At 36.4% G+C, this 15,157-nt stretch overlaps 1 protein-coding gene across 4 annotated transcripts in view; it reads right to left on the bottom strand.

The window, feature by feature from the left end:
- Positions 1 to 15,157, bottom strand: part of Cdk2 (Cyclin-dependent kinase 2) — a 148,579-nt gene that overhangs the window by 52,134 nt on the left and 81,288 nt on the right. For 3 of the 4 annotated variants that reach the window (XM_067135368.2, XM_068225041.1, XM_068225040.1), the window contains exon 2: positions 2,516 to 2,711. In XM_067135368.2, coding sequence (XP_066991469.1) covers positions 2,516 to 2,711 — 196 coding nt within the window. Of the gene's footprint in view, positions 1 to 2,515; positions 2,712 to 6,481; positions 6,544 to 15,157 lie in introns of those variants that run through there. The other variant, XM_067135369.2, reaches the window with a different exon arrangement.

The raw sequence follows: 15,157 nt of genomic DNA, 5'->3' as shown, positions 1-15,157 counted from the left end.
TTCAGCGAACTAAATCCTAGCCGTAAAATGGACTGACAAAAAGCCTGTACACTTTTTTGTCAACTCACCACGATAGACCAGATTTTGTTACAGTCTAATCAAAACAAGGGAAGCAGCTGAAACCCAACCTGGCAGTTGATTATAATGGTGGAATGGCTGGGGTCGACTCTCATGATCAGTGACTGGCGTCTTTCCCACTCATGAGGAAGTATGCGAAAGGCCATAAAAAGGTGTACTTCTACCTCCTTGATATGACATTATTAAATTCCTTCACAGCATTCCGCATCATTCTTGCAGAACAGTACTTAAGAAGGTGCTCGAATACCAGCAGAGGCCATCCCCACACTGGTACCACCCCATTGCAGAGTAAACCTTCTGAGCACTTCCCGTCCAAAACTGCCCCTACAGAGAAGAAATTAGTGCCATCCAAGCGATGCAAGGTGTGTTACGCACAGGATCTACGGAAGGAAACTTCTTTTCAATGCGTCAAAAGCATATTTGCCCTCCATGTCGATACCTGTCCTTTGGTATACCAACAAAAACTGATTTCTCCAAACCATAAAAAACATGATAAAACATGAAAAATGTTACAGAGTGTCTTGAAGTTTCCTGTATGTGATTAGTCAAATTTATGTTAAGGTAACTGAAAAATAAATGGTATGGAAGGGAATACTTCCTTTCACAAGTAATAGGAGGCCGAAGGGTTAAACCTACTTCTCTCCCAATATTGGCCCGAGTTACAAGATATTAAACAATCACTTTGTTAATGATCTCGCCTACTTAAATTAATAGGCCTAGCAACAACCGTGAATATTCAGTAGCTAAAATAAACTCGTTTCCTCATCCCGAGGTGGTGCAACTCTTTTTTTAGACAGGCCCCCAGTGGAAGGGAACTCAGGCTCCTGAGAACGGCAGCTAATTGTGCTAACCATTACGCTGGCGGACATTCTTAACTACAAAACACAGACATATATACAGGACTGATGCGTGCTTGCAGTGCGATGATAGGACACGAAACTATTCACCTATTTGTGCAACGTTATCAGAGCTGCAGTAGGCCTACGCTACAGAGGCAGACATTTCTTGACTACGAAACGCATGTACTGCGTGACTGACACGCGTTTTCACTGTGTGGGTCATACGGACGAAACTGTTCACAGATTTGTATGATGTCATCAGAGCTGCATAAGGCTTGTATCCACTTCGAAGCGGAATCTTTGATCTTCTCTGACGAATTACGTTGGGGGTCTTGTGTACGAGATTTATTTTCATTTTCTTCATCTCGAAAAGCCAAGGGGAGTCTAATACTTAGGGGGTCTAATACACGAGTAAATACGGGAATATGATAATGTTCTTTTAAGAACAGCAAGTGCTATTCTAATTTGTTTCTTTTTCAGGTATAATCTGTTTTCTTTCTTTTTCAGGTATTTTCAAAACTTTATTTCCTCAAGTAAGTTTTGACAGACTTAAGAACCTAAAAGTTATGTATTACAAATTGTGTAACTCAAAATGATGTGTAGTTAGTAATATTTTAATTTTCAAAGCTAATCTCAAACATGAAATATACAGAAAATAGTTTATCTACAACACTACAGGGTCTCTCATATAAACTAAAACCGCCAAAGCGGTGTTTTTACTCTCCAATACCTAAGCAGCAGTATGGAAGGCGTGCGCATAGATCTTGACCTTGCAAGCAGCCTGCACGTGTTTGACCCAGCAAGCATCAGTCGCCAGTCTGAATCATCTTTTTCCACCGCTTTTGCCAAACCTGTGGGGTTGCGGGTGCAAATTGTGTCGCACACATGGGTTTGGCCCTGTTTTACGACCGGATGCCCTTCCCAACGCCAACCCTATATGGAGGGATGTAATCACTATGGCGTGTTTCTGTAGTGGTTGGTAGTGTAATGTGTTGTATGAATATGAAGAGGAAATTGTTAGGACAAACACAAACACCCAGTCTCCAGGCCAGAAAAATTAATCAGAGATGATTAAAATCCCCAACCCAGCCGGGTAACGAACCCGGGACCCTCTGAACCGAAGGCGTCAACGCTGACCATTCAGCCAATGAGTCGGACCAGTCACCAGTCTGAATCTCAGCTGGTGGGACAGTTATCACTGCAACACTGTATTTTCGTATGTAAAAGTTCTGGTTTCATCTTAATGGTCATGTGAACCATATTAACTCTTGCTACTGGCATGCAGAAAAGGGTAAACTGAAAGAAAATATTCAGAATAAAATCAGAAACATAACAGTAACAGAATTCACTCGTGTCAGCCAGAATGTAGTTACCAGGAAGGACAACACTTCCAGCATCTTTTATAAGATTTCATATAAGATTGTATACACGCTTAAATTAAAGCAGGGCGGCTGCGCGCAACGTAAGTTCGGCTGAGGCAGCTGCAATAGCGGAGAGTACAAACACCGTGCGTTCAGTCTTAGTTTGTACATGAATGTAGTTTGACTTTAAAGTAAAGGGGCGAGAATTAACTTTTCAATAGTCACACAAACATTTACCTTCACTAGCATCTCCGAAAGCTCGTTCATAGTAGTATCCAGAAACTTTTTCAGGTCCTGCACAAGGAACTCAAATACCAAGTGCAGCTTCTTGTCCGAGTGAACGACATCTAACAGCCGCACAACATTTGGATGATTCAATTCCTTCAGCAAAGATATTTCACGTATGGCTGTTGAAGGTACACCTTCAAGTTCTCTGAGGAAACAAAAGGTACCAGCATACAGAACAGATAATCAGAATGTATAAATATACAATTACATATTTTCAGTTCCCTGCATCAGTGCAGGCCAGATAATAATAATAATAATAATAATAATAATACATAAAATTATGGATGCCAAGTATAAGCATCTAATTGCTATTAGCTTCCACATGCTCCCCACTCAATTCCTTCGATTCTATATCTGAAAACCTATCAAAATCATCCATTAACATTACACTTTGTTGTTGACATTGACATATATCAACTCCTTTACCAGATGAATGAAAACACTGTTGTCCCAATTCCTGTAGCCACCAAATCTATCCAGATTTTCAAACATTTACACACACCTAAACAGGAACTATGCTGCATACTACAGTTTTTCTAATGAAAAATTCCACTTTGCACTCGACCCTTCACCTTTTAATACCTTATTATATCCCCTTTTCTTCGCTGCCAACATGTCCAGGGGTAGCCTCTTTGCTGACTAGACAGTTCTTCTCCTGTAAGCCCCATTGATTTTGATAGAAATAAAGAATTTGACAGAATGCTAAGAGTTGTTTCCAAAATATTGCTGGCCTGTTAAATAGAAATCACACTCATACGAGGATTACTAAAGATACTGTGAGCGCAAATCAAAAAAGAGCTGTGAAGCAGCATGCTGGCCCTCAGTCACAATGAGAATGTTTAAGATATAGGAACCAATGTTGAATTGGGTAATTCAACTGCCAGAGCACAAGGAGGGCCACTATTTAAGTTATATCCAAAATGTGCACTCCTATCCTATAGCAACTGGTAAACAATTCTCACTACCACTAGTAAACTCATATCATCATGAGGTGCTGCAGCTCTTTTCAGGCACACCCTCAATGGAGGTGAGCTAACCACTTACCAACCCTCCTGCCAGTTTTAAATTTCTGGCAGTACCAGGTAACAGACATGGACCACGGAGGATGGCAGTTAACAGTGCTAACCGTTAGGCTATAGAGGCAGACTGATTAGATAACTAAGCCATTACACATGGTTCACAAACTAGGATGTAATGAAGAAAGCAATACCATGAAATATTGCTGTAAGATAAACATCTATGCCGCTGCCTATGACCACCAAGCTTACGTACCAGAATTTAACATTTAAAAAACAGTGTTTTGCAAGCATCAATATATCGTAACATGAGACCCTCCGCACTGTTACATGCCAAATCTGAATCTCAAATTTTTGAGTACACAAGAGGAGCACCTAACAACAAGAGTATAGCAACAAGGTCTGACTAAGAACTACTGTCTGCAAATCACTACAACACAAACTAAAATTCCACCTTTGGAAAAATATACAAAGAAATAATATGTTACTTTACTCCTGCATAACAGCAAAGAATATTAAACAAAATCTAAGAGCACACATTATTCAACAAGCAGTAATCAAAACTAAAGCTCAATAGAAGAAAACGGCAATGGCAAACAAGTGGCAATGAAAATGATGCATTGCAGAAATATACTTTAAAATTCAGCATGTTTCTAGAGAACAAACGCAATGCAGAAAAAATCTAAAATGAAACAAGGATGTAAAGTAGACAGAAGATAGCCAATGATTTACAAAGAGATGCAGAAGAGCCAATAAAGGGAATAGGTCACAAAAGTGCAATAAATCACATCACATTTCAGGACCTAACAGAAAGAATGCATTGAGGGCACATTCAAAATCTGGTCAGAAATAAGAGTGCAGTTTTCACCAGAGGTAAAACTTCAACATGTGCACAGATGCAGCGGCAGTGCACATAACTTAAAAATTAGACCTAAATTATACGAGTTAAAAATCTATGTAACATATCACTTTACATCTACTTTTGCTGAACTGAAATAGGTACTAAAAATCTCCTCCAGAAAAATCAAAAGCTTGCATTTCTCAACTCCACACCACAGTATACCCATATAGCACAATATAGTTAAATTGGGAGTCTTCAGATTGCATTATAAGTTTGGATATTTGGATATAAAGTCTAAATGTTGGTTAAAAATACATCAATGTTGTGATTAAAATGTGGGATTTTTTATTTGCTTCATTGGTTCTCTGATTGCCTATAATATGCCATCATTAGCATGCCTGTCCATTGTAGTATTATATTTGTGCTTCATTGTTCTGTACATGCATGAGCATTTTAAGAATCTCATATCTGGGTTGTTCTGTACTGACTGTACAGTATGAAAAACATAAGAAAGCATGACGATTATTTTTTATGCTATCTTACAAACTGATACCTATAACCTTGGTAACAATTTTTTTACATCAAGACTTCTAGAATAGAGTGTATATGTTGTTCTATATGGTGTTTTTTTGGATGTTGCTTTTCAGCATGGCAAGTTAAAGTATTTCACAACTGAAATTTCATAGAACTTTCAGTGCTGTTTTAAGTGTGTTCTCTAGACTTTATATTTTTGTTTTCAAGGCTGAAGAAGGCCTGATGGGTCCGAAACTTGTACCATTTATGAGAATTTATTTAAGTTTCCTTTTAAGACACATTTTGTTATACTGACCAAGGTGGAATAATTATATTTTTCTTTACACATACGAGTTCAAAATAATCTGGTATTTTTCTTGTCCAAGATCACCAATGGCGAGTCAAATTTTACATAATTTTATTTTTCATAGCCACAGTCAAGTAATTTATTTTTTGATTTGAGATGCAATTATTTTATTTAACAGAGAAATCTGCTGAGTTTGGACTTGCCGTGAATGTACAATGTTTCAAAATCACTCATAGATATCAAGAAATCTTACAATTTCATCATAATTCCACTTCGTTGAAATCTTAGTTCTGTCTTCGTTAGCTAGCAACTGAGTAACTGTGCTAGCACACGGCAAGTACGTGCTGCAAGCTTGTCACGTGACCGGTAAGTGGAATGTAAAGTAGCCAGGAGTTCAAACCAGCTTGCCAACAGCCTGGTAAACTGGAATTTAACTAGCGATGTTTACAGGCTGCTAAAATTTTCAGCTCATAAACTAGCCCCGTGAAAACACCCCTTATGCTACATGCCTACATATCACCATTAACTGTAAGTGAATTAATTGTATAATTCTGAGCTTTTAGAGATTCAATAAAAAATTACTGAAATACTCATTTCTGAGGAGAAAACTAAAAACAGGGAAACACTGTCATACTGATAAATAAAATCATAAGCAATCACTTGGTGAACTACTTCTTGATATAAAACGTAGTAAATTATTATGATGAATTAAATGATTCATATGCATTGTTCCATAACATATTCATCCCACACTTCAAAAAGAAATCCAAAATGTTTGCAGAGCTCGGTGAAATCACTGAAGGGCTTGCATTCTCGGGATTCATGCATTCACTTTCCATACGCTGTCGAAATCCCACTGTACAAGCTGTGTCTTCTGGACAGATTAATAAGGACAACCATGTGGTGAGAAACACACTGCTTCTGAACAACTGTAAGCCAGTGCTGAGTATGACTTAATATGCTTCGCGCTGTCAATTACTTTTAACGTCCTTAGCCAATGATTCCAGTTCAGCTTTGAAAAGCCCATCATTGACTTACTGTGCAAAGACTTCTTTCCCTCGAAGGCCACATCATTTATGTGCAACATTTTCTATAAGCATAAAATTGCATCTTCAGAATGGAGAGCTTTTAATTTCTCTCCAGCTGACCGCAGCACTTCAGTGGTTGGTCGATTTCTTCGCGGCCCTTCCTCTTCCTCCTGACTGAGGATAAGAATAGTGGAAGAAGATGAACCACACCTTGGCACACTACTTGATCCAACTTCCCCAGGTGTTGAAGGACTGCCAGGGTTAGACATTGATTCTGTGGATGGCTCCTCTTGATCGCCTTCATTGTACTCCAGTTCCCTCACCTCCCTACAAGGAATAAAGAATACTTATTTACATAAAAGTTACTTATAAAGCCTGCTGAATACTGTCATTTATGATTTAAATATTAATTGTATCTTTTGTCCTCTTTCAGCCCAAAAAAATGAAGAAGACTGGTTTAACTTAGGTTTCTACAGGAAGTGGCTTGGGTGCAGTTGAAGGATGTGCAAGAATTGTACCGCCAGGTCATAGTGGATTTCATTATTTCAACCATAAGAACACTCACAGCACCATGCTTACGGTGATCGCCAATGCTAACTGTGAATTTACTTATTCTGATGTAGAAACAAATGGTCTGATGGAGGTAACATTCGAAACAATTTTTTGAGAAACTTGCAAATTGAATGATGATAATTTCATTTCGTCCGCATTGAACTGAGATTACAATTAAATTAATAATATATTGTGGTTCCACCTAATCAATACAAGAAAACTTATTAATGCAAGGTTACATTAGAAGTTAATCACAATTGGGACCGGTTTCGACATTTAGTCAGGGTCATTCAGCCTGTCATTCGAAAGGTGCAAGGTAAAAATTCACTGGCAAATAAAAAGAGAATGTAGAAAAACTCTTTTCACATGACTAAAGTTGAATATCACATAAGAAAGATGCACTGAGTATTCTAAGGTCTTTTAAATCTTGATGTGGAGATAAATAATTATCTCGATGTTGGATCTTGCAGTCATATATTTAATAGATAAAGAAACAAATTGCTGATTTTTATTGTTTTTACACAGGAAAGTTGAAGTTAAACACCAGTGTGAAGAAAAATAAGTGCAGTATTGCAACAAGTAAGTACCACAGATGACAAACGAATGGTATCATTAAAAGAGTTCTTAAGGCGATGAAGTGGTCAATCTGAAGGTCAAGTCCTCTTGGGTCAGATATGTTGATACGCTCATTATTATGAACAAAGGAATTAACACTGCAGCTTCCACACTTCTACTTCCCAACAACATTGACTCTCATATTAAATTTCAAATCCAAAACTAACAAAGCTATGAATTTTTTAGATTTAACTATCAACAGACATCCTTCCTCTTTATCTTACAAAAATTTTAGAAAACCAACACAAACAGCAACTAATATCCGACAAGATTCTGCGCACCCACAAGCACATAAACGTGCATCTTACAATAACATAATTTTTCGTGCCTTTAATATATCAATGTCTAAGAATGATTTAAAAATTGAATTGAATACTATCCATGCTATTGCTAAATCTAATGGCTATAACAATTTCTTCATAGATCAAATAATACATTCAAACACCATCCCAAGACCACCTTAACAAAAGAAAACTTAATGCCACGGCATTTTCCACCTTTACTTTTAACAAAGATGTTTATAAAGTTACGAACATCTTCAAAAAACAATGTTAAAATATCTTTCAAAACCAACAGGAATATTGACCACTTACATAACTCTGCCTCAGTCAACAAATCTAGTGTTTTTTTCAAAATCAGGAGTTTACACATTTAAATGCAACAACTGCAATTCCTCGTATATATAGGCCAAACTGGACGTAACTTTAATATTAGATATTTAGAACATGTTGACACTTTTAAATATAATAGATTATCTGCTGTAGGACAGCATATACTGTACATTATTCTAAACTCACTTTCACTAACATAAAACAAGACATAATAAATAAAGGCCCTCTTCTTTCCACAAACGAAAATTGTTTCATCCATCTCGACCAATCCTTCAATCCCAATTTCAATTTAAACGGCATTTCAGAAAAACCAAATATTATTTTCGACTTTCTCATTTTAATTTTTTTTTGTTTCTTTTTTAAACCAAAACACAATTTTCCACACTTTACATAGTTCCTATCCATGTCTTTTGCCCTAATTACCTCAACCACCTAACCCAACTTAGACCCACTCCCCTTTCCTCCTTTCATCTCGCTTTCACATCTAATACCTTCTTTCCCCCCACCCCCTTTTTCTTACTCATTTCCAAATCTTATCCCTCACTGCATTTCATAAACTCTTCACTCTTTACAAAGTGGAATTTTATATTACATTATCTCACGCCTTTTTATCTTATCCACATCAAATTTGATTTTTACTTTCTACTGTAAGTGTCTATCTCCTCATTGAACTGGTAATTATTCTCAAAAATGGTTCAGAACAACTTGACTATCAGATTGACCACTTTGTTGTCTTAAGAACTCTGAACATTCATTTTAATGATACCTTCTTTTGTCATCTGTGATATTCAATTGTTCCAATACCATACTTATTTTTCTTCACACTGATGTTTAACTTCAACTTTCCTGCGTAAAAACAATAAAAATCAGCAATTTCCTTCTTTATCTATTAAATATATGACTACAAGATCCAACATTGAGATAATTATTTATCTCCACATCAAGATTTAAAAGACCTTTGAATACTCGGTGCATCTTTCTTATGTGATATTCAACTTTCGTCATGTGAAAAGAGTTTGTTTTCTACATTCTCTTGTTATTTGCCAGTGAATTTTTACCTTGCACCTTTCGAACGACAGGCTGAAGATGACCCTGACTAAAGGTCGAAACCGGTCCCAATTGTGATTAACTTATAATGTAACCTTGCATTAACAAGTTTTCTTGTATTGATTAGATGGAACCACAATATATTATTAATTTAATTGTAGACTTTCAAATGGTAGTCTTCAGATTCCTACACTAATTAAATTCCAAATGGTGATCAAGTGCTACCTTATGTACATTTAAATCTAAGAATTTCATTTTTGTCCGGATTGAACTGAGAATGGAAGATAGGAAACTTAAAAGGGTCCACCTTTTCAATACAAATAAATGTTATAGTTTTATTTACAACATATATTTACACTTGGAACTAGTTTCGACGCTGTTTGGCGTCATCTTCAGCCAAAATGTGGGAAATAGGCTAGCATGTAGACATTTATATTACACGGTGTTACATTAGTTACATTAGGGTGATTAAATGAGAGAACATGGAGACGCGAAGTACAATGTCAGTTTCAAAGTGGTCATGAAGGGTGAGTCAAAATTTGTATAAACATGAGATAACATAATCACTTAAACAATAAAACATATGAACATATAAACTGTAACAAAACCATGCGGAAGTAGTACTCGCGGCAGGCAACATTCAATGGAAGAGTGTCTGAAATAATTTGAATCTCCAATGCCAATCATCTCGTACTTCCGCATGGTTTTGTTACAGTTTATATGTTCATATGTTTTATTGTTTAAGTGATTATGTTATCTCATGTTTATACAAATTTTGACTCACCCTGCATGACCACTTTGAAACTGACATTGTACTTCGTGTCTTCATGTTCTTTCATTTAATCACACTAATGTAACACCTTGTAATATAAATGTCTACATGCTAGCCTATTTCCCACATTTTGGCTGAAGATGACGCCAAACAGCGTCGAAACTAGTTCCAAGTGTAAATATATGTTGTAAATAAAACTATAACATTTATTTGTATTGAAAAGGTGGACCCTTTTAAGTTTTATGTACATTTATCGGTGATGAAGCCCTTGGAATTCATCCAGACTTCCTAAAACCTTACATCAAGCAAGTATTATATCATGAATCAAGAATTTATAATTATCTCTATAGAGTATTTAAAATCCCTATTCTGTCTGCCATTCCCAGCAATATTGAGAAAACTACTATGTCTAAGGAGTTGAAATTTATACCAGATATTGGTTATTATATCTCCTTTAAAAGAAAAATATGTTGTAAGTCTCACAATCACGAATTTTTTTACTCTTTAAAGAAAATTACTTTGAGTGAAGTGATTGTGCCATATTCGCTCTGCTGACACGTAGATCTTCACCTGCTGGCACAAGATCGAACGATGTCCATCCAAACGCGGCCGACTAGATCTACGCTGCGCTCCTTATACCGGCCTTGACAATTGCTTGTGAAGCCTAGTAGAGCTGTAATTAGATAGTGGCTCCATAATGCCGCTGTGGTACTGACCTCCCATAATACTGACAGAAAGCTGTATACCATAATCCTCACATTTCAAGTTTCAGATGTATTATTACTTCGTTGTTGTTAGTGTTGCTAATGGGTTCATAATAAGGTGTGTGTTCTTGAGAGCTGATGGTTATTCACTAATTTGATATATAATTATTCATGTGTGTACAAAATTAGGAGACTAATATAAGGTTCTGTACCAGTGTTCCCTAACTATCCTGGTCAGTTACAAAGGGCTAGTCTTGTAATTGAAAACACTTTCGGAATCATGGCTTCCCGTTTTAGACTTCTCCTGACAGCCATTAACTTGGATGTACACAATATTGACATCGTCATTATTACTTGCTATGTGCTTCTTCACAATCCTTTAAGATTGTTCCTTCAGAACTACACATCATATGGTGCACTCAATAGTGAAAATAGAGAAGACTGTTTTGCAGTGCTGGGAACCAGATGTAACCTGGAGATAATGCACAACATGCAACATGGGGAACATGGGCTTGTTTGTGAGAAGCAAAGCTTATAAAGGACAAATTTAAAGCATAAGTAAATAAAGAAGGAATAGTATCACAGCAAGACAAGGCTGTCGTGTAAAAGGAAGATTATGAAGTGCATTTATTTTTAATTTACTTGTATTCTGGAGATGTAGAGTTACAGGTTGCAAGTTCTTGTGGATAGAACACTTATTTGAACAGCATTGTTATGTTTTACTGTCAATTATGCCTTATGTATATAACAATTAAAGCCATGTCACAATACAAAATAAAGAGAGATAAATGACCTCACATTGTTATACTACTCACCTCTTGTTCTACATCTTCTACGTTGTTTATTGATTCTCCAGGAAGTTCTTGATCGTTCAGGAAAGACAGGAAACCGTACCAGAGCGAAGGTTTATAAGCACCTTCTGCAGAAGCTCAAGAACACATTCACTTTTCCACTTTCAACACCTCTTTATGACAGAAAGTATGAATGGATTTTTTTTTTTTTTTTTTTTTTTTGCAACAGTATCTCTGGTTGCCACACAATCCACTTCTTTATATTTCTTAACTAGCCTGGTGTATGCCTCATTTTTTTTATCCTGTCACTATAATATTTCGATTTTACTTGCTACAAGCAAGGGAAACTGCAGTATAAATCTATAAATTCAGCGAAAATGTCACAAGACCACTGTCTTAAATCTGACATCTTTAAACCAAGTAACTGCAAGCAATACACAAAGAGGAAATAATCATGCGCTAGCAACCGCAGCTGACGTAATACATGGCATGATTTGACAGACAATGCTTTTTCTTTTATGGGACATAAAATCACAAATTGTTGTCTACATTAATTGTAAGAGTACATGTTTCAAGAACTTTCAAGTTTCTTCAACTCTCAAATTCTCAAATTTGATAAGAAGTGTTGAGGAAAGAATGTGAGATTTACTCCGACAAACATAGTTGTAAATTGAATTTTTAATCACTTAGGGTTTAAGGTTAGTCCTGTAAATAATGGATATCATTGAATAAATCCAGCTATAATTGCAAATACTGCCCCTATAGATAAAACATAGTGGAAATGGGCAACGACATAATATTGTCGTGTAAAATAATGTCAATTGAGGAATTGGCTAATACAACTCCTGTTAATCCACGAATGGCATGGAAACAGGAAGTCATGATACCTGTAATGTTCCAGATTTGATTATATCACAAATTTAAATATTTTAAAAAAACCCAGGTAGGTCTGATCATAAAGATTGAATCACCAGTTTGATGTACAACTACCTCGTGATGAACTTTAAGAAAGTTCTATTGGTTATCTGTATTAAATTTTAAACCAACAGCTCTATTGATGTGATCTAAAACAGCTATACTATAACCACATTTTAATCATTAAGTGCCTCAAAAGTCCATTATCAACTGATGCATTATACTAACTTGCCTAATAACTTTGTACTACTCTGTCTACCACCAGTACAAACAAGGTCATTAGGCAAATTATTCCATATATTTTAAGAGTAAATACAGTCCAAAATGGTCAAAATTGTAGATTTGACAGTCAAGAGAGATGCACATCTATATGCAAAGACTTGCCTTCCGTCTTGCATGAACACAAAGCTCTCGCCCATCTGTCTTTTACACACTCTTCAAACCTCATTCAGTCCAAGCAAAATGTCAATTTTGACGTCCACATGTACGGTTTTACAAGACCAATCTGACACGATCATGCAAGACTGATGATAAAAAAAGTTACGTTTAGACTGGCCTTTAGGCAGCATAAGCTAAGAAAGCACTCAGATGGCCACATTCTCTTTGACACTCGCCACCATTCAGCTCCCGTTAGCGATTATTTCATACACCTAAACCTCCATCAATTAATGCTCTACACAACGAAGAAAACCTCAAGTTGTAATGTTTCAGACGTCACAGTGTAATTATGTTAATTTTATTATGTGTAATTAATTCAGGAATGGCATATTTGACGTCATGATATTCACTTTCGTATGTCATTTTATTATAATTCATGTTTGATCATCTGGTCACTATCATTTCATTACTTTGTAACTACGACTTGTAAACGAGGGCTGAATATCCTTATATTAACAGATTCTTGCGACATTCGTTTAAATTTAACTTGCAGTAAATTTTCCTCCATCTTGCCACATCATCGAGGAAGAAGAATCAACAAGTTTATAACTCAATTCTTGGAAAAGCTAGCATGTGTCCAGGCAATGTAACCGCAGCTACTGTGTTCGGAGCTGTGTAATTCAAACTGGTCAACGCCTATATTTTCAAAAAGGCGTCAGGTTGCCATGGATACCGAGTGAAAGGGCTAATAGAAGAACAGTTGATATCATCGTTGGGACCCATCAACTTTAATATCTGGAGTAGGGAGAGACGTGTCACCTGATTGGACCACGTGTTTTGACCATTAATTAGGGCCAGTAAAGCTTACTTGAGGGCGTGTTGGAGCTCTTGGCATCATTCTTCTATCTTGTATTTCGCTTTAGGTCTGATAACTTGTTTTATGGTTGATGTACCATAATGGACTAAGTGTAATAGTTTATCACTTCTTCAGTCTTAACTTCGTCACCACGATGTGGTACTTAGGAATCTCTGAATGATGGGTGTATAGCCACTCTCATCAGGAAGTACGTACAGCTCGACTACTAGACCGGTTTGTACCAGTCTAAAACAATAGGTAGCATTAAACTAGCTAGAAATGAAACTACTGTACACATTTTCAGTCAAGTTGGAAAGAAAGTTAATTCAGTATCCTCCCCGCATAACCCAAGGGGGTTTTTCAAACAGTGATTCAGGGCTCATCTCCAATGTATGTGATAGAGCATAACAGGGAGTGATAGTTTCAAAGCCATCATCCAATTAGTGGTTGATGCAATTTGCAAGGCAGGAATGGTACTTAGCTGCAGATGAAGATATCTCAAAGACGACCGGTGATGTTCCAGCTACAAGGATGGAAGCTTTCCAAGGACCAGCAGAACAAGATCATATGGTGAGCAAGCGAGTTTAAAATATTGCAAGTTTCCGCGAGGTAGAGTTATTCGATTTTTTGTTAAATTAATTTCCTATTTTAAATTCAGTTCTCGTCAAACCGTCGTCATTTTTATTTAGCATAATAAATGTTATTCTCTTGTTTCATTTTAATCAGTCTGCCTTAATTAGCCTTTTGATTTCTAATTCTCCTGCTTAATGATTAGTGCACTATCACCCCATCCCTGTGATGAGAGTCCGTCCAAGCTTTATTATAAATTTTTGTTTTTAAGTCATCAACTTAAAGACTGGCGCCCTTAGCTTGCATAGTTGCATTTCTCGTTCAATTATTGTTCTCCAAGAGGGGTAAGTCACAAAGTATCTAATGTAATGACATTGTTATAGTCAACGACTCAACCAGTATTGAATAGGTAGTTTCAATAAATTGATGTTTAACATTTAATAATTGAATTTGAATACGGTCAAAATGAAAATAATCACTTGTAATAGCCTGATAAGGCAATTTTACACAGAGTATAACTAATTTAATTGCTAACAATATAGCAACGACAATAAATAACAAAATCATAAAACAACTATTAACAAAGACAATAACAAGGAACGATATAATATTTATAGAGGAAATGGAAAATGACTAATTTAATATTTATTACAAAAGTTCCTTGATAAATGCTCTATGTAATGAAAATCTTATAGAAATCCGTTCTGTGGTTCCTGAGATTAGCCCGAAGAAACACCTACCAGGGACTTCCATTCTGTAATATACCAGCCGATGTACCCGCGCTTTGCTATGGAATTCTACATTGTATACCGAGTACTAGGTGAAGTAGTGTCCACGTAAAATTTTATTAAATTGCATAGCTCTTAGCATTACCCCAGAAACACGACAGGGAGATCGCCATATCACATCTCATAAAGACCAAGTTAGAGCACTTTCAATGTAATGGCAGGCCCTCTTGCCTACTGCCAGTCACAACCAAGTTGCAGAGTTTTCATTATGATGGCAGGCCACCTTGCCTACTGCCAGTCAAAATCAGGGTGGGCTGTTTTTTTTGTAATGGCAGATATTCTCTCTC

Source organism: Anabrus simplex, chromosome 1 (assembly GCF_040414725.1).
Source record: "Anabrus simplex isolate iqAnaSimp1 chromosome 1, ASM4041472v1, whole genome shotgun sequence".
In the NCBI taxonomy this organism is placed as follows: Eukaryota; Metazoa; Arthropoda; class Insecta; order Orthoptera; family Tettigoniidae; genus Anabrus; species Anabrus simplex.
The sequence above is the reverse complement of the archived record's forward strand: the minus strand, read 5'-3'. Positions and strand labels throughout refer to the sequence as shown.